The sequence below is a fragment of the Oryctolagus cuniculus genome, chromosome 9 (genome assembly GCF_051225735.1).
Source record: "Oryctolagus cuniculus isolate XC-2025 breed Fujian yellow rabbit chromosome 9, ASM5122573v1, whole genome shotgun sequence".
NCBI classification, from domain to species: domain Eukaryota; kingdom Metazoa; phylum Chordata; class Mammalia; order Lagomorpha; family Leporidae; genus Oryctolagus; species Oryctolagus cuniculus.
Window position 1 is genome coordinate 67,134,986 of NC_142875.1, and position 19,213 is coordinate 67,154,198.

The 19,213-nt window shown below is 39.6% G+C and overlaps 1 protein-coding gene across 2 annotated transcripts in view; it reads right to left on the reverse strand.

Moving 5' to 3' along the window:
- SUCLA2 (succinate-CoA ligase ADP-forming subunit beta) overlaps positions 1-19,213 on the reverse strand; it is a 63,887-nt gene that overhangs the window by 9,190 nt on the left and 35,484 nt on the right. For both annotated transcript variants that reach the window (XM_002720719.6, XM_051832280.3), the window contains exons 5-8: positions 18,848-18,976; positions 15,764-15,902; positions 3,729-3,890; positions 3,496-3,638 (exon numbers count right to left, since the gene is read on the reverse strand). In XM_002720719.6, the coding sequence (XP_002720765.6) occupies positions 3,496-3,638; positions 3,729-3,890; positions 15,764-15,902; positions 18,848-18,976 (573 nt within the window). The remainder of the gene's footprint in view (positions 1-3,495; positions 3,639-3,728; positions 3,891-15,763; positions 15,903-18,847; positions 18,977-19,213) is intronic.

A 19,213-nucleotide genomic window follows, 5' to 3' on the forward strand; every position in this document is an offset into this window, starting at 1 on the left:
GCCTCTCCTTCTCTATGTGTAACTCTTTGAAATAAATAAACCTTAAAATATATATATATATTGATTTCTAGCTGGCGCCGTGGCTCACTAGGCTAATCCTCCGCCTTGCGGCGCCGGCACACCGGGTTCTAGTCCCGATCGGGGCGCCGGATTCTGTCCCGGTTGCTCCTCTTCCAGGCCAGCTCTCTGCTGTGGCCAGGGAGTGCAGTGGAGGATGGTCCAAGTGCTTAGGCCCTGCACCCCATGGGAGACCAGGAGAAGCACCTGGCTCCTGCCATCGGATCAGTGCGGTGCGCTGGCCACAGTGCGCCAGCCGCGGCGGCCATTGGAGGGTGAACCAACGGCAAAAGGAAGACCTTTCTCTCTGTCTCTCTCTCTCACTGTCCACCCTGCCTGTCAAAAAAAAAAAAAATATATATATATATATTGATTTCTAAAAAAAAATTTTAAAAAGTCTATCCCAACTTTAAACTGTTCTTAAGCCTACTATTCCACAGAAGCTGCTTTTTAATCTATAATCTTCCTTTCCCCAGTAACACCTCAGAAAAGAAATAAAGTCCTCTCCAAAGCTAACCTTGTCACCTGATTACTTTTGTTTCTCTACCTAATTACAGTATAGTGTCTCCTCCAAATCTTTTACTACACTCATTCTCTTCTTTATCTTCAAATCTCTTCTCTTCCTCCAGTGAGAAACAGCTCATTTCCTTGGCCTTTTCAAAAAATGAGCACTGAAACACATCACAAAGCTCTCCCAACCCCACTTCCCTTCAGCTGACAGCCCTATCTCCTTCCATGCTGTCATAGAAAAACACCCTCAGAGTCATCTCTGCAGGATGGCTCCACTCCTCAATTCCCCATCACAACTCAATTCGACCCCTGTCCTCTACCATTCTTACAAAGGCTCCCAATCATCTCTTTCAGTTCCCATTCTGCTTGATCATTCCTATAGCATCTGACATTGCTGCCCAGTGCCTTACTACTCAAAACTCTGCCCTGTCCTTCAAGGCTCTCGCTTTACTGATATGTTCCCATCTGTCAGTTAATTCTTTTCTTTTTTTTCTTTTTGGACAGGCAGAGTTAGACAGTGAGAGAGAGACAGACAGACAGAAAGGTCTTCCTTTTTCCGTTGGTTCACCCCTCAAGTGACCGCTACAGCCAGCGTGCTGCACCGATCCGAAGCCAGGAGCCAGCTGCTTCTCCTGGTCTCCGATGCAGGTGCAGGGCCGAAGGACCTGGGCCATCCTCCACTGCCTTCCCGGGCCACAGCAGAGAGCTGGACTGGAAAATGAGCAACTGGGACAGAATCCGGCACCCCGACCAGGACTAGAACCTGGGGTGCCAGTGCCGCAGGCGGAGGATTAGCCTAGTGAGCCGTTACTAGTAACACAGTTACTAGACCTGTCTTCTTTTATAATACTACATTCTGTTTACCACCCTATTTATACTATAAATATCTTAAGGGAAAGATTCATGTATTCCCAAGTTCAAGCCCAAAGTCCAACTCAAACCAACATTAACAGATACATGGCTCCTTCAATACTGTCCACATTGTCCCCATGAGCTCCTGTTCTGTTTCCAACTCTATCATCCATCATATCTGCCCCCCTGAACTGAAGCTCTTTATATTCTATTCTCCATTCTCACACCAGGATTCTAAAAGCCATACTTATAAAAATGAACAACCAAAGTTCTAATTTACCTTAGTAAATATTCAGTTGATAATTAAAGTCAGTCTTTAACACTCTGCTTTTATACTTTATACCAAAAGAAGCTATAGAAATACAGCTCCAATGGAATCTATTTCTTTGAATAATTAGGGGAAATAATTGTAAAATTAATGAATATGGCAAATGAGTCTATAAGCTTAAAGGAAAAAGAAGTGAAATAAGTTTATATTTTAAAATTCTATGCTCTATTATCACAAATAAAAATGTACATTTCCAGCATCACCAATAATAAATACTTACTAATGATCTACATATGCACTGGGCATTCTACCAGTCACTAGGAAAGGCAACAATGAATAAGATATGATCCTTAACAGTGAGGAATTCTCAGTCTAAATTCAGTAAGACTAACTCCAGGGTGGCCCTTATCTTACTTTTCCATAAGCCTCACAAAACTCACATGGCCACACAGAAAAAAATACACCTTAATAACTATCTAATGAATAATAATGTGTATGTCTTTTGGATTAAGATGCTTCACATTCCTTGCATTTTGATAACAATTTATAAATTCATAGTTCTAAATTACTGCATATCTATAAGATAGATTATGCAAACATTAAGATGATTGCTTTGGAAGAGTATTTTGATAGGTACAAAATGCTAGGAAGTGTCAGCCTCCCTCCCCCTCCCCGAAAAGACTGAAAATTCATTAAAAGATATAGGTATGAATGGGTTAACTGCATGGTAGGTAAATTATATCTTTTTTTTTTTTTTTGACCGATAGAGTTAGTGTGAGAGAGAGAGAGAGAGAGAGAGAAAGGTCTTCCTTCCGTTGGTTCACCCCCCTATAGCCAGAGCTACGCCAATCCAAAGCCAGGAGCCAGGTGCTTGTTCCTGGTTTCCCACGCAGGTGCAAGTGCCCAAGCACTTGGGCCATCCTCCACTGCCTTTCTGGGCCACAGCAGAGAGCTGGACTGGAAGAGGAGCAACCAGGACTAGAACCCAGCGCCCATGTGGGATGCCAGTGCTGCAGGCAGAGGATTAACCAAGTGAGCTACGGCACTGGCTCTGGTAAATTATATCTTAAAGTTGTTTTTATGTAACATGTAAGGCCAATCCATAGCAAATACAGTTATCTCTGGGAGCAGTTGTTTAGCCTCGTGGTTAAGACTTCACCACCCCACCACAGAGTGCCTGAGCTCAACTCCCAGTTCGGACTTCTGCCTCTACCTTCTTGCTAATGCAAACCCCAGAAGGCAGCACTGATGGTTCAAACGAATGGGTTCCTGCCACCAATGTAAGAGATCCAGACAGAGTTCCTGGTTCCTGGCTCCAACCCTGTCCATTATGGGCATCTGGGAAGTGAATCAGCAACAAATAGGAGCTTTATGTGTGTGTGTGCATGTGTATTTGTGTGTCTCATATAAAAAAGTTATTTCTGGATAGAATTAAAGATAACTTTTTATTTTCTTCTTTGCAGCTTTATTATCTCTTCCTAATTCCTGGGCATTTGTGGTCAACTAACATCCCCAGGAATTTTTTTCCATATGAATGGCTCCATGCCAGATCATCACTCCCAATTATACTGTTTTTTAATACCATATAATGTTCTTCCCAAGTCACATTTCATGTTCATAAGTTCCCCTTGATTTATAAATCAACTTACTCTTTTTCTCTCTTAACTTTTAATGCACTGACTTCAAATGCTCTTTCCAAACTATTGAGGTCTTTTAAATTTTAATGCTCACCCAGTCTAACAATCATATTTAGTTATTCATCAATTTACTTCTCACCACTCAAACTCTAAACACAAGCACTGCCTTACCTTTTTATCTGAAGTGATAAGCTTAAATGCTTCTGTTACTTGATGGACTGTGGCACCACCACCAACATCAAGAAAGTTGGCTGGAGTCCCTCCGTGAAGCTTTATTATATCCATTGTGGCCATAGCCAAACCAGCACCATTTACTATCAAGAAGGAAAAATGATTTGTGTTAGCAACAAATGGAGAGAAAATGTATTAAGCTTAGTGAATCCCAAAATGAAAACACGTGGTACCTAGGCAGCCTATATTTCCATCGAGACCAATGTAGTTGAGATCTGCCTTAGCTGCATCTTTGTCCCTTTCATCTTCCTGGGTCCAGTCCTGGAGATCAAAGATTTTCTTTTGGCGATATGCTGAATTAGAGTCAAAATTAATCTTTGCATCCATACACAGCACTTTGAAGGGAAAAAAAATGTATCTTAATTTCAAGACAGACAAAATAAACTAGCAAAATAAACATTATTTAGATTAGTGGGAGAACATATTAATTTTGTTACTTATTAAAAGTACTTCAATTTAGGGTCATAATAAATTCAAATTATTTCTTCAAAAAGAATATTTGGAAATTAAAACTGCCTCACCGAAGTTACTGATTATACATCCATCTTAGGCACTAAAAAAGCAGGTAGAAAAGAACCTCAAATCATTTTAAATTTTTATGGGTCCAGCATTGTAGTACAGCAGGTAAAGTCATTATCTACAATGCTGGCATTGGAAATCAGTGTGTATTGGATTCCTAGCTGTTCTACCTCTGATCCAGCTTCCTGCTAATGCATCTGGGAAGACAGCAGATGGTCAAGTACATGGAGCCTTGCTAACCACAAGATCAATCTCTCTACCTTTTAAGTAAATCTTTTAAAACACTTTTAAATTCTTATAAAATTATCAAGAATTAACTGTCCAGGCCGGCGCTGTGGCACAGGTTAATCCTCCACCTGTGGCACCAGCATCCCATATAGGTACCGGTTCTAGTCCCAGCTGCACCTCTTCCAACCCAGCTCTCTGTTATGGCCTGGGAAAGCAGCAGAAGATGGCCCAAGTGCTTGAGCTCCTGTTTTCCTGTGGGAAACCTGGAAGAAGCTCCTAGCTCCTGGCTTTGGATCAGGCCACCTCTGGCTGTTTCAGCCATTTGGGCAGGGATCCAGCAGATGGAAGTTCTCTCTCTCTGTCTCTCCCTCTGTCTGTAACTCTGCCTCTCAAAAAAAATAATAAATAAAATCTTAAAAAAAATTAACTGTCCATGCTTATAGCTAACCCTTCCAATCAGATGCCAGATCCTAGCCCCTCTCATCTACTCAAAGATACTGTTTCAGCAATTCTGTCTTCCCTACAGTATAAATTCCTCCCATTAGCTAAATCCCACTGATTTACAAAAATATTGTCACCCTCTCCCTAAAAACAGAAAAATATCTTTTTGCTCCTACTTCCTCCTACTCTTTGCTTCTTGTATAGCAAAACTACTTGAAAGACTTGTCTGCATAAAAGGATCAGCAAACTATGACCCATGGGCTACATTTGGCTTTTACCTATCTTTAAATAGCCTGTGAGTTAAGAATGGGTTTCAAGGCCGGCACCGCAGCTCAATAGGCTAATCCTCCACCTAGCGGCGCCGGCACACTGGGTTCTAGTCCCGGTCGGGGCGCCGGATTCTGTCCCAGTTGCCCCTCTTCCAGGCCAGCTCTCTGCTGTGGCCAGGGAGTGCAGTGGAGGATGGCCCAAGTGGTTGGGCCCTACACCCCATGGGAGACCAGGAGAAGCACCTGGCTCCTGCCTTCAGATCAGCGTGGTGCACCGGCCGCGGCGGCCATTGGAGGGTGAACCAACAGCAAAAGGAAGACCTTTCTCTCTGTCTCTCTCTCTCACTGTCCACTCTGCCTGTAAAAAAAAAAAAAAAAAAAAAAAAGAGAGAGAATGGGTTTCACATTTTTCAATGATAGAAGAAAAGAGGGGAAAGAAAGAACAAAGAGAAAAAATAGCAGCACCCAATACCAAAATTTGGCCCAAAAAGTCTAATGTACTTATCAACTGCCAAATCCTGTACCTAAAAATCCTAATACCAAATTATTCTCCTGCAATTTTCTCTTTTAGTCATTCCATTCAGGATATAATCTCTAGCACTTTACCAAAATGGTTCTTAAAAAAGCCACCTCTCAGGCCAGCACCGTGATGTAGCAGGTAAAGCTGCTGTATGCAGTGCTGGCATCCCATATGGGCACTGGTTTGAGTCCCAGCTTCTCCACTTCTGATCCAGCTCTCTGCTATGGCCTGGGAAAGCAGTGGAAGATGGCCCAAGTACTTGGGCTCCTGTACCTGCATCGGAGACCCAGAAGAAGTTCCTGGCTCCTGGCTTCAGATCGATACAGTTTTGGCTGTTATGGCCATCTGAGGAGTGAACCAGAGAATAGAAGGCCTCCCTCTCCCTTTCTCTCTCCAACTCTGCCTTTCAAATAAATAAATAAATCTTCAAAAAAAATAAAAAATAAAAACCTACCTCTGAGACTTCACCTTTCACTACTCTAGACCTTCCTCACTCCAAGTTAACTGCCACATTCTCTTTGCAGCTCCTGAACAGACAGAAGGCAAAAAGAAGCAAGCAAGGGCTGGTACTGTGGCACTGCAGGTTAAGGCAAAGCCGGCATCCCCTATCAGAGTGCCAGTTCAAGTTCTGGCTGCTCTGCTTCCAATCCAGCTTCTTGCTTATGTTCCTGGGAAGGCAGCAAAAGATGGCCCAAATATTTGGGCCCCTGCTTCCCTTGTGGGGGACCAGGATGGAGTTTTGGGCTCTTAGCTCTGGCCTAGACCAGCCTCAGAAGTTGCAGGCTATGAGGGGAATGAATCAGTGACAGAAGATTTCTCTGTGTTTCTCCCTCTGCCACTCTGCCAGTCAAATAAATAAACGAATAAATAAATGAATAAATCTTAAAGAAAGCAGCAGTTTCAGTTGTTGCCGAAGCCAGAAGACAAAGTTTGGTGTCCTGCTAATTATAATAGGAAAAATCAGTATTCTTTCAAAAGAAGACAAAAGAATTCAGAGTACCTACACTCTATCTCCCAAAATGTACAGAACAGAATTTTTAAAATTATTAGACTATAAACAAACAGCAAAATTTGACCACTAATGAAGAGAAAAAGCAGGCAAGTAAAACCAAATCCAAGATGACACATTTGGAGTATGATGACTGCAAAACAATGACTTTAAGTATGTTTAAGGATTTAAGGGAAAATAGGGTCATACTAAATGAACAGATAGGTCATATTTGCAGAGAATAAAAGTAAAAAGAAACCAAAAGGAAAATCTAGAACTAGAAAGTATCTTAAATGGAAAAGTTCACTGAATGTCCTTAATAGCAGACTGGTGATAGGTCAGTGATCTGAAGCTGGATAAAAATATATCAAGCCAGAATCTAGTAACAAAGAATTTCAAAAGGAAGAAAGGAATTTTCAAGCAAATGAAAACAAATCCACCATTACAAGACCTACACTAAGAGAAATGCTACAGGGAGTTCTTCAGGCTCAATGTGGAAACTTGGATCTACAGCAGTGATTTTCAACTGAAGGCAATTTTGTCCCCAGGAGGCACCTAGCAATGTTTCAAGGCATTTTTTTGTTGTCCTAACTGTTGTTAGACTGGCATCTAATTGTTACTAGGTAAACACTCTAGTAATCATACTATGATGCATAGGACAGCCTCCACATAACAAATATTCATCCATTCCAAAATGTCAATAGTGCCAATACTGAGAAACCTTCATCTATGTGTGTAACAGAACATCAGAAATACATGAGTAAATGAATAAGTATACAGAATATAATGAAAACCAGGTTGGATAAGAGAATTACAAATACAAAAATGAAAGAGAACAATAAAACAGAGCAAAATGGAAACAGTAGGCAATGCTAAGTATATATAGGAGTCCCTTGTACTATTTTATTTCTGTATTAAACGAAATTTTTTAAACAACTGGTTCCACAAATGCTGCCATCATTGCCCTTTTTTAAAAATTTATTTATTTGAAAGGCAGAGTTACAGAGAGGTAGGGGTAGAGGGGTAGAGGGGTAGAGAGTTCTTCCATCTGCTGGTTCACTCCCCAGATGGTCGTGACGGCCAGAACTGTGCCAATCCGAAGCCAAGAGCCAGGAGCTTCTTCCGGGTCTCCCACAGAGGTGCAGGGGCCCAAGAACTTGGGCCATCTTCCACTGTTTTCCCAGATCATAGCACAAAGCTGGATTGGAAGTGGAGCAGCCAGGACTCAAACTGGTGCCCACATGAGATGGCAGCACTGCAGACCAAGGCTTTAACCCACTGTGCCACAGTGCCAGTTCTTCTGTATCAAAATTAAAAAGCAGGCTGGGAGGCAGACGTTTTACATTCGGCTTAGAACACCTCTTGAGACGTCCTCTAGACAGCAAGAGAAGAGCCCAGCTAGGCCTTTTGCCAAACCAGGGAGAGGGACTGAACATTTCTGACAGTGTTTCAAGCCAGGCTCTCCAAGGGGGTCTGTTAGATATCCAGAGACAGTCACTGAGGATTGCTGTGAGCCTGGCAGCCTCAAGAGATCTCAGCCCCACATTTGGCTTAACACTTTCACATCTCACCTTCCCTTTCTCAAGAAAGACTCTGGTTCCTATAGTGTCCATCTCAATATTTCCCACAGGGCTCTGGGGCACTATCGTGCCATTGGGGCCAAGAGACTCGGGCCTCAAAGCTCCCCCTTTTTTCACCCTGGGATCTGACATGAGTGGTGTTTCCTGTGGTAAAAGACTGGCCCAGGCCAGTTCCAGTGTCTATGCATTGTCCCCACAGCTGCCCAGCCTCAGCCATGGCAGACCTTTGCCCCCAGTGACCTGGGGCCACGAGCTCCCAGAGATCCCCTTAATTTCCTCAATACTGAGAAGCTGAGGTATTCACACACACACACACACACACACACACAAACACTGACACAAAGGAATACGCAGTCCCCATAGTCAGCAGACGTCACAAAAACAATAGGGGAAAAAGTGCTGTATTCACAGGAAGCAGTGATTAAGCTGAGGAAACTTATCACCCATCATACTGAATAAATTAAACTTACCAACTATAATATTTATAGCTACATACTCTATATTGGCCTAAAGTTTCCATTGAAAATGTATAAAAGAAGTACTGGGGAAAACACAGCTGTTAACAAAGCCTGAATTTGGATTCATTGATACAAGCCCTCTCTTTTTCATTCCTACTGCTTTTGTTATCTTCTTTTTGTTGTTGTTTATTTTTTATTTAACTTTTCCCCTCCAAGAAACCTTTTATTTAAGGAATACAAACTTCATGCATTTCATAAGTACAACTTTAGACATATAGTGATTCCTCCCCCCAATACCCTCCCTCCAACCCATTCTCCCACCCCTCTTCCTCTTCCCTCTCCTATTGCCAGTCCCATGCTCCACTAAGATCCATTTTCAATTAACTTTATACACAGAAAACCAACTAAGTAAAGAGTTCAACAATTTGCATGAAAAACAAAACAAAAAAACTGTTCAACAGTTGAGACAAGAGCTGTTCAAAGTTATCGCAATGGAAGTTAATTTTACTTTTTTTTAAAGAAATGTAATTAAAGAGGTACCTAAGAATGATACATCTTTTGTGAGCACTTAAATATAATTATACAACTCTATAAGGACAGAAGTCCTGCATCGGAAGTTAGTGCACAGAGACTCTTGTTGTTAATTTAACAATTAACACTCTTATGTATGAAGTCAGTGATCACCTGAGGCTCTTGACATGAGCTGCCTAGGCTTATGGAAGCCTTTTGAATCCACAAACTCTGTCAATACTTAGATAAGGCCATAAGCAAAGTGGAAGTTCTCTCCTCCCTTCAGAGCCAAGTACCTCCTTCTTTGATGACCACTTCTTTTCGCTGGGGTCTCACCCACTGAGGTCCTTCATGTAGAACATTTTTTGCCACAGTGTCTTGGCTATCCATGACTGAAATGCTCTTATGGGCTTTTCAGCCAGACCAGAATGCCTGAATAGCTCATTCTGAGGTCAGGGTGCCTCAGAATTGGCTTACAGTTACAGCTTCTTAAATGTTTACCCCAACCAACTCTAATCTCTTCCTACTTCCTACGCCAACATCGTCAACATACTACTCTCTATCAAAAACATCTCTTGCAGACAACCACACAGCACAAGTTTTGAAGCTGGCTGCTTTTAGCTTCAAAGCCAGGCTTTCCCACTAGCTATGTGTGTCCTGGGCAAGTTACTGAACCTCCTGATAACTTAATTTCCTAACCCACAAAATAAGGACAAAAGTAGTACCTATATGAAATATTTGTGAAAGTACTTACAACAGTACCTGGCACAAAGTAATTGCTGAATTTTTGTTAAATACAGGACACTAAATGGATTTAAAAAAATTGACCAGAGGAAACAAAAGTATGTTCAGAATGCTTCTTTTGTAAGATTAAAATTCAAAATTTTCAAAGAAAAAAACTGAGAAAGCAAACCATGGTGGTAAACTGAAACATAGTAGAAATATTTTCTAAAGGCTAAGAAAAATACAATAGGATAGAATTTAAAATCTGTAAATGAAGAATAAAATGAAAAGTCTCTACACTTGCCATAACTAATGAGAATATAAAGCCAGAAAATAGCATATTCAAAATAACAACCAAAAATATATCTTTACATACATATCAAGGAAGAAATATAATACCTAAAGAAAATACTGAAATTATTAAAATAAAATTTTAAAATATATAAATGAATATTCACATATATAGAAAAATAATGGGTGCCAGTGCTGTGGCACAGTGAGTTAAAGCCCCAGCCTGTAGGGCCAGCATCCCATATGAGTGCCGGTTCAAGTTTCGACTGCTCCATTTCCGATCCAGCTCTCTGCTATGACCTGGGAAAGCAGTAGAACATGGTCCAAGTTCTGGGGTCCTTACACTCATGTATAAGACCCAGAAGAAACTCCTGGCTCCTGGCTTTGGATCAGCTCAGCTACGGCCATTGCAGTCATTTGGGGAGTGAACCAATGAACAGAAGACCTTTCTCTCCCTCTGGTTCTACCTCTCTCTCTGTAATTCTTTCAAATAAATAAATCTTTGAAAAAAAGAAAGAAAAATAACGTATTTCTATTTAAAACAAAATTGACTACCACAAAGATGCTAATCTTTCCTAAATAATTTATAAGATTTAAACAATTCCAGTAAAATTCCAGCATAATTTGTTTTGAAATCTGTAAAAGGATTTTAAAGATTACTTATGAATAGGCATTTGTAATTTGATATCCAAGTACCTAAAGCAGGAATGATGGTTTTGCGGGAACTGTGTGTATAAAACATTCACATGAGAGCACTGGTCCACTGGCTTTGGTTGAGGGTTCCTTGCAAGTAGCAGGTTAAGCTACCACTCATGACAATGGCATCCAGTATTACAGACTGCCAGTTCGAGTCCCAGCTACTCCACTTCCAAACCAGCTTCCGGCTGATATTCCTGGGAAGACGGTGGAGGATGGCCCAAGTATTTCAGTCCCTAACATCCACGTGGGAAATCAGGTTAGAAAACTTGGCTCCCAACTTCAGCCTAACCCAGATCTGGCTCTTGTGGCCATTTGAACGGTGAACCAGAGAAAGTTAAGATCACTGTCTCTGTTTCCCACTGTGTTGTTCTTTCAAATAAATAAACTTTTTTTAAAAATTATATAAATTTAAGGTATACTATATGCATTCTCATATATGTATATGTACAACATATATCACAATCAAGTTAATTAACTGATTACTACAGTCAAGTTACTACAATAAAGTTAATAATCTAGCACCTAACATTTACCTTATTGCGGTAAGAATACTTAAGATATTTTTTCCAGCAAATTTCATTATCTATAGTTACCATACTATTCGTTAGATCTCCAAATTTATAACTCAAATCTTCTAACTCTGACCAACATCTTCCAACTCCCTCCATCCTCTAACCCTGGTAACCACCTCTATTCTGTTTCTACAAGTTCAACATTTTTAGGGTCCATGTATATGTGAAATCATGTAGCATTTATCTTTCTGTATCTTATTTCACTTAAAATAATGTTCTCCAGGTTCATCCTTATTGTTGTAAATGGCATAACTTTCTTCTACAGAAAAAACTGATGATGTCATCTTCTACCATATGTGATCCAAGGGGTCCTCACTAAAACTGAAATTATGCTGTTTGGACTTTCAGCCTCCAAAACTGTAAGGTAAATAAACCTCTTTAAGAACTTTAAAAAAATGATTTAAAAATTATTGATACAAAAATGACCAAGAACAGGTCTCCGGCATAGCCTTTAAGACACCACTTGGAATATCCTGCATCTCATATCAGAATGCTTGGGTTCAAGTCATAGCTCTGCTTCCAATTCCAGTTTCCTGGTAACATATACTCTGGGAGGCAGTATGATGGCTCAAGTCCTTAGGTCCCTGCCACCCATGGGGAAAACTCAAACTGAGTTCTACTCTCCTAGCTTTGCACTTGCTCAGCCCTAGCTGTTGTATTTGAGGAGTGAACCAGCTGATGAAGTATCTCTCTTTCTGCCTTTCAAATAAATAAAAAATAAAATATTAAAAAGATAACCAAGGCCGGCGCCGCGGCTCAATAGGCTAATCCTCCACCTAGCGGTGCCGGCACACCGGGTTCTAGTCCCGGTCAGGGCGTCGGATTCTTTCCCGGTTGCCCCTCTTCCAGGTCAGCTCTCTGCTGTGGCCCGGGAAGGCAGTGGAGGATGGCCCAAGTGGTTGGGCCCTGCACCTGCATGGGAGACCAGGAGAAGCACCTGGCTCCTGCCTTTGGATCAGTGCGGTGCGCCGGCCATTGGAGGGTGAACCAACGGCAAAAAGGAAGACCTTTCTCTCTGTCTCTCTCTCTCACTATCCACTCTGCCTGTCAAAAACAAAAAAAAAGATAACCAAGACACCAACATTCCCTTTAAGAGAAAAAAAAAAAAAAGTATGTGGTCAGCGTTGTGGCACAGCAGATTTAGCTGCAGCCTGCATCGCTGGCATCCCATATGGGCACCAGCTCATGTCCTGGCTGCTCAACCTCCAATCCAGATCCTCGCTAATGGCCTAGGAAAAGCAGCAGGAAATGGCCCAAGTACTTGGGCCCCTGTACCCACATGGGATACCCAGAAGCAGCTCCTGATTCCTGCCTTCAGCCTGGCCTAGACCTAGCCATTGTGGCCAACTAGAGGGTGAACCAGTAGATCAAAGCATCTCGGGGCCAATGCTATGGCATAGCAGGTAAAGCCACTGCCTGCAGTGCTGGCATCCCATATGGGTGCCGGTTCGAGTCCTGGCTACTCCACTTCTGATCCAGCTCTCTGCTATGGCCTGGGAAAGCAGTAGAAGATGGCCCACGACCTTGGGGCCCTGCACCCATGTGGGAGACCCAGAAGACACTCCTGGCTTCAGATCAGTTCAGCTCCAGCCACTGCAGCCAACTGGGGAATGAACCAGCAGATGGAAGACTTCTCTCTCTCTCTCTGCCTCTTCTTCTCTCTCTGTGTAACTCTTTCAAATAAATAAATCTTTAAAAAAAAAAAAAAAGATATATTTATCTCTCTCTCTTTTTCTCCCCCAACTTTCAAATAAGTAAATCATTTTAAAAAATGAAAGTATCAGATCCATGGGATCAGATATTTGAGTATGATAGAAGGGACCAAACATCAGTGGGCAAATAATACTTTAACGATTAGAAAAACTGTTTGAAAAAAAGAAGTACACCTACAGTAAAATCTTGGCTGATTAAAAGACTTAAACAATGGACAAACTCAGAAAGACATTTGTCAAATGTCAAACAAGAGGTTAGCAACCTTAATATAACAGCCCATATAAATGGAGAGATCACCAGAATATATCATGATAAAACAAGATGTATACAATATACAATCTTTCTGTAAGGAGATAGCTAAGAACATTTTTTTATTTGTTTTCACTTGTAAAATAAACAGTTGTAAAATAAAACTATGCTGAAATAAAAACTTTTTAAAAATAAAACACTTGAAAAACCAAGAAACCAAAAACTGAAGAGAGGGAGAATGGGAGTAATTGTGAAAGAAAAATTTCTGAGAAAAACTATGGAAATGTATTTCGTATGATCTTTGAACCACATAAATAATATTCAAAAAAAAAACAAAGGCCTCATCAAATTATTTTAGGTACTAGAGTAGGCTGAATAATGACCACCTAAAGATAACAGGTCCTAATTCAGAGGACCTGTGAATATTGCTTTATATGGTAAAAATTTTGCAGATGTGATTAAGGATTTTGAGAGGAACCGATCATACAGGATTATCTAGCTGGGTCTTAAATGACATCACATATGTCCTAAAAAGACAGAAGCAGGGGGAAAATAGACATATGCAGAAGAGGTGAAAATGTGGCCACAGAGGCTGAAGTTGGAATGAAGTGTTCACAGGACAAAGAATATCACTAGAAGTTAGAAGATGTAAGGAAGTGGTTCTTCCCTAAAGTCTCAGGCCCTGTTGACATCTTGAATTCATGTAATACTGATTTTGAACTTCTCCAGAACTGCCAGAGAAGTTTTAAGTCATCTAAAGTTATTACAGGAGCCATAAGAAACTAACACAGGTAGCAAAGCACATATATAGTAAATTCCGGTAGAAAGAAAACGTGCCCAATAAACATGAACAATTCTCAATATAACTAGTCAAAGAACTGAAAACTATGGCTGGCGCCACAGCTCACTAGGCTAATCCTCTGCCTGCAGTGCCGGCACCCGGGGTTCTAGTCCCAGTTGGGGTGCCAGTTCTGTCCCGGTTGCTCCTCTTGCAGTCCAGCTCTCTGCTGTGGCCTGGGAAGGCAGTGGAGGATGACCCAAGTGCTTGGGCCCTGCACCCGCATGGGAGACCAGGAAGAAGCACCTGGCTCCTGGCTTCAGATGGGTACAGTGCGCCAGCCGTAGTGGCCATTTGAGGGGTGAACCAACGGAAGGAAGACCTTTCTCTCTGTTTCTTTCTCTCTCTCACTAACTCTGCCTGTCAAAAAAGAAAAAAAAAAAAAAAAGAACTGAAAACTAAAACATAATACCATTTCATTATTGGCTTGAATGAGATTAACTCCAATACAACAGTAAACATTTTATAAACTATATTCAGTTTTATCAACTACCTCTATTATCATGAAACAATGCAGTGATTCTTTGCATTACCAAATAAATGCCTGATGAAATTTTATTTCTTTGATAATTAAAAGTATAAAAGTGAAAAGCAGACTACAAATGATTAATATTAGGACTGTCCAAGGAGACTTGAAACAAAATCAAATAAACTACAGTTAATACAAAATAGTGAGAAAAATTAAAATAGAATCAACCATCTTAAATTTTTAAAAACACACAATGGTTTAAATCTGATCTAGTTTTTAACTGGCTGGAAAAGGAAAGCTTTCAAAACAACAAGCTAATCTTCTCTAGTAGCTAAACTATTTTAATACCTAAAATCTAAGTATGTCCTTTGAATCATAAAGAGTGATCATGCCTCTAAAGCCTAAAACTCATGGAGAAACAGATGGCTAATTCCCCAATATTACTGTTATTTCCTACATAATCTAAACCCTATTCTACAGAACCTTATGCAATGGTGGAAATACCCTGCATGTGGCTACTCAGCACAGGAAATGTGAACAGACTGACTGAGGAAGAAAATTTTTATATCTTGAATAATTATTTTCCCTCTTTTTTAAAATATTATTTTTATTTATTTGCAAGGCAGAGAGACAGAGTTCTATCGTGCAACAGCTGGGGCTGGGCCAGGTTGAAGCCAAGAGCCCATTACTCAATCCAGATCCATGTGAGTGGCAGTGACCCAAGTACTTGAGCCATCACCTGCTGCCTCCCAGTGCATACATCAGCAGCAAGCTAGAACTGGAAACAGAACTAGCATTCAAACCCAGGCACTATGATACAAAAAGCAGGTATCCTAAGTGTTGGCTTACTCACTGTGCCAAACACCGACCCCTTACATAATTTTAATTAATTTAAAAGCCACAGATGACTGATGGCCACCTTATTGGACAGTGCAATTCCAATTCCCTTGTATACACACATAAATACATACACATATTTTAGTCAGGTGACTATATTAATGGGTCTCTTTAATTTTTGTTCACATTCATTCTATTATAAAGTAAGCTTCAAAACAAGAAACAGTTCACTTCAACTGCCTTAATAAGACATCTGACACATGGATAAATGTAAATCAATGACTGATAGAAGAAGATACTTTACCAGCTCCATCTGAATCTTCCACCATTGGATTTATTTCTACCATGGTTGCATCATATTTCAGAAAAAGGTTGTAAAGCTTGACCATGTTTTCTGCTGCAGAATCCACAATGTTAGGTGGAAATCCCATCTTCTGTGCAAGCTGAAATCAATTCGTCTTTTTATTATAACAAGTTTGCATATATCCAATCAACATTAAGATATTGCAAAGAAAAAAGTATAGCTTATCACTTAAATGACAAGCATGAGTGGTTTGTAACCAAATATTAATCACTGAACTAGCAGCTACTACTCATAAATGTTAAACAAAGTATTTTATTCGGAATCCTCACAAGGTAAATATTATACCTATTTCACAGGGAAAGAGATTCAGACAGGTCAAGTGATTTGCCAAGCATCTGGATTTCAGTTCCAATATTTATTCTATTGCCTCTACTACATCTAAGCAACAAAGCCAACCTAAACTGAAAGATACTTATATTTAATTAAACTACACGAGGGAGGGTTGATAATCCCAATGGTCCCAAAATTTACGAAGAATGTCCACTAAGCAATGAGAATACATACAACGTCCACACGTATTATCCCATTCATTCAAAAATCTACTGAACACCTATTTTAAGCCATACATTGTGCTGGGCCCAAAAGACACAGCTATTTGAGCTTTTAATCTAATAGAGGAGTCTACAGTCTTGAACAGAGAATCCTAATTAGTGATAACTGTAGAGCTTTTTAAGCAGTACAATATCAAGGTCCCAACCTAGAAGTTTTAGTTCACAAGCTCTACAGTGGACCAGGCATCTATCAATTTCAAAGTTCTACCAGCAATTCTGAACCACTGGTACAAAGGATACACAAGTCTATATGGCTACTCTAACAGTGCTGCCACTGCACAGGAACACGATGGAGAATTCTTTCTTCTTTTCTCAACTGCTAAAACTACAATACATTCTTTTGGTTCTTAGTAACAGAAAATTTTAAATTCTTTGATGGGTTGAAAAGGATTCGTCTCCCCAAAACTTATTCAGCAGTTTAAATTCTTGTCTTATTGTTAATGGTTGATTGACTAAGAGTGGACTTTTGATCTAATGGTGGCATCTGAAAGATAAGGGCATTGGGAGGTCTTTCGATCATTGGGGGTACATCCTCGAGAGCGTCCTTGCCACAAGGTCATCTATTTTGAGTTCAAGTTCAGCCTAGGTTCTCTGTCTCTCTGCTTCCCAGCTCCCATGTCTCCACAAATGCTAGACTATGGGGCCAACCCAATCCTGAACCATAATCTCCTGAACTTAACCATTACTTTCCCAAAAAACCTCCTCTCAGGTATTCTAGTCAAAGTAATAAAAAATGGACTAATACATTGCAAAATGATTATAATTTTTGCAAAGAGTCAAATTTCAATAAAGAAACTAAAAGATCAAGCTAAGGAATGCATGTAAACTTTGACTAAGAACTGATTAAGAACTATTTCAAGGGGGCTGGCGCCATGGCATAGTGGATTAAGTGACCAATTGCAGCGCCAGTATCCCATATGGACACCAGTTCAAGTCCTGGATGCTGTACTTCTCATCCAGCTCCCTGCTAATGCACCTGAGAAAGCAGCTGAAATGACCCAATTGTTGGGCCCCTGCACCCATGTGCTTGGTCCAGCCCTGGTCTTTGCAGCCATTTGTGAAGTGAACCAATAGATGGAAGATCTCTCTGTCTCTCCCTCTAATTCTTATTTTCAAATAAATAACCTTAAAAAAAGAGGGAGAGAACTATTACAAATAAATAGTAAAGTACTATTTCATTACTAAAGGTTTACCCTATTTTTCAGCATAAAAATTTAAGAACTGCAGCAGAATTCTGATCAATGCTGTATGATACTAACTTGTCAAGCACTGTGCTAGGCACTGTCTCTGTGCACTGTTCAAGATGCTGTAATCTTGGATTACTCCTTCAAGTATTCTTCTAAATCACATATTTTCTTCCTCATCTAAATTTTACTCTCTGGTCATCACTCTCACATAAGCACCTAATAAATCAAATCTCTAAGCAAATTAAGCATTTATGACATTCAATTTCCGAATAAGGGGAGTTTCTCTACTTCCATTAAACCTTTGCACAAGAGTTGCTCTTGTTGTACCTCAACACAACTTATTCTGACATAGTTTTCTCACTAGCAGATGTTTCATTTCATTCAAAGTTTAATATTCAGGTAGACTGAGTCATTTTACATCCAAACTAAGTAGTTTAATTCAGGAGCAGCATCACAAATATTATCAAGCAACTTTACAAGACGCAGTATCAAATTTAATGTGTTTTTTTTTTTTTTTTAACTAATGGTAGAGGGGGAAAGAACAGTACTGAAAACCAGTCAAATTATAGTCAAACTGTACTATTATCTGTGTATACACTGAAAGAAATTTCAAAGCATTCATTAGATACTAAAAAGTGTCATCCATAAACCCTCAAAACGTAAAACCAATGGCCTACCATAGATAAATATAAGACCCTGTCTCTATCATTCTATACAATTTACAGGAAATAAAGGGGAAACAGGAATATTTTAAATTATACCAAGGAAATATATAATCTAGACTATGAGTAATGATAACAATCACCCCAATCTCTTCAACAAATAAATTGAAAAAAAAAAAAAAAAGGATGAAGACAGCAAGAAAAGGGAAACCTATAAATTAGAAAAAGATCTATGAAACATATTAACCAACAGTAATGACCTTGTATGGATCCTGACTCAGACAAATTATAAAAGAAAATAATTTGAGACAAGTAGGGAAATTTGAATGACTGAAAAGTGATAATAGTAAGAAATTACTATAAATTATACAAGATATGATAATGGTATAATGACTTTTTAAAGTCATTTTAAAAACAGTTAAAGATAGATACTGAAATATTTAGAGGATAGAAAAATATTATAGATACCCCAAAAGTTATAATTTCAAAGACATTAAATTGTCTTGACACTCAAATTTTTTTTTACATTTTGGCAATAAGTTCACTTAAATAAAGTGAATTAATCTTTCCTTAGTATTATAATGCTCTAAGCATAAATTCAAAATTTTTCAGAAAATAACATACCCGGACAGCTTGTTCCTTTTTGATTCCTTCTACAATATCAATAGGTTCTTTAACTATCGCATCAGGAGTCTCAGCAGCAACATCTTCAATGTTGACACCACCTTGTGAACTTCCTATTAACACAGGACCCTAGACAAGAAGGGAACATCCAAAACATCTAGATTTCATTTTAGAGCCATCAATAAAATTTTAAAACCTCTCTATGCACGCTGTGAGACTGAAGTATCCATTATTTCCCATCTCTATTTTAAAATTTACTTTAGATTTTTGTCCTCAATCTCTTCGCGTTAATCCAAATGCCAAACTGAAACAATGGAAAAAGCATGAAAAAGAAGAGGAAGATTATGGTATAGCTGTGAAGGAAAA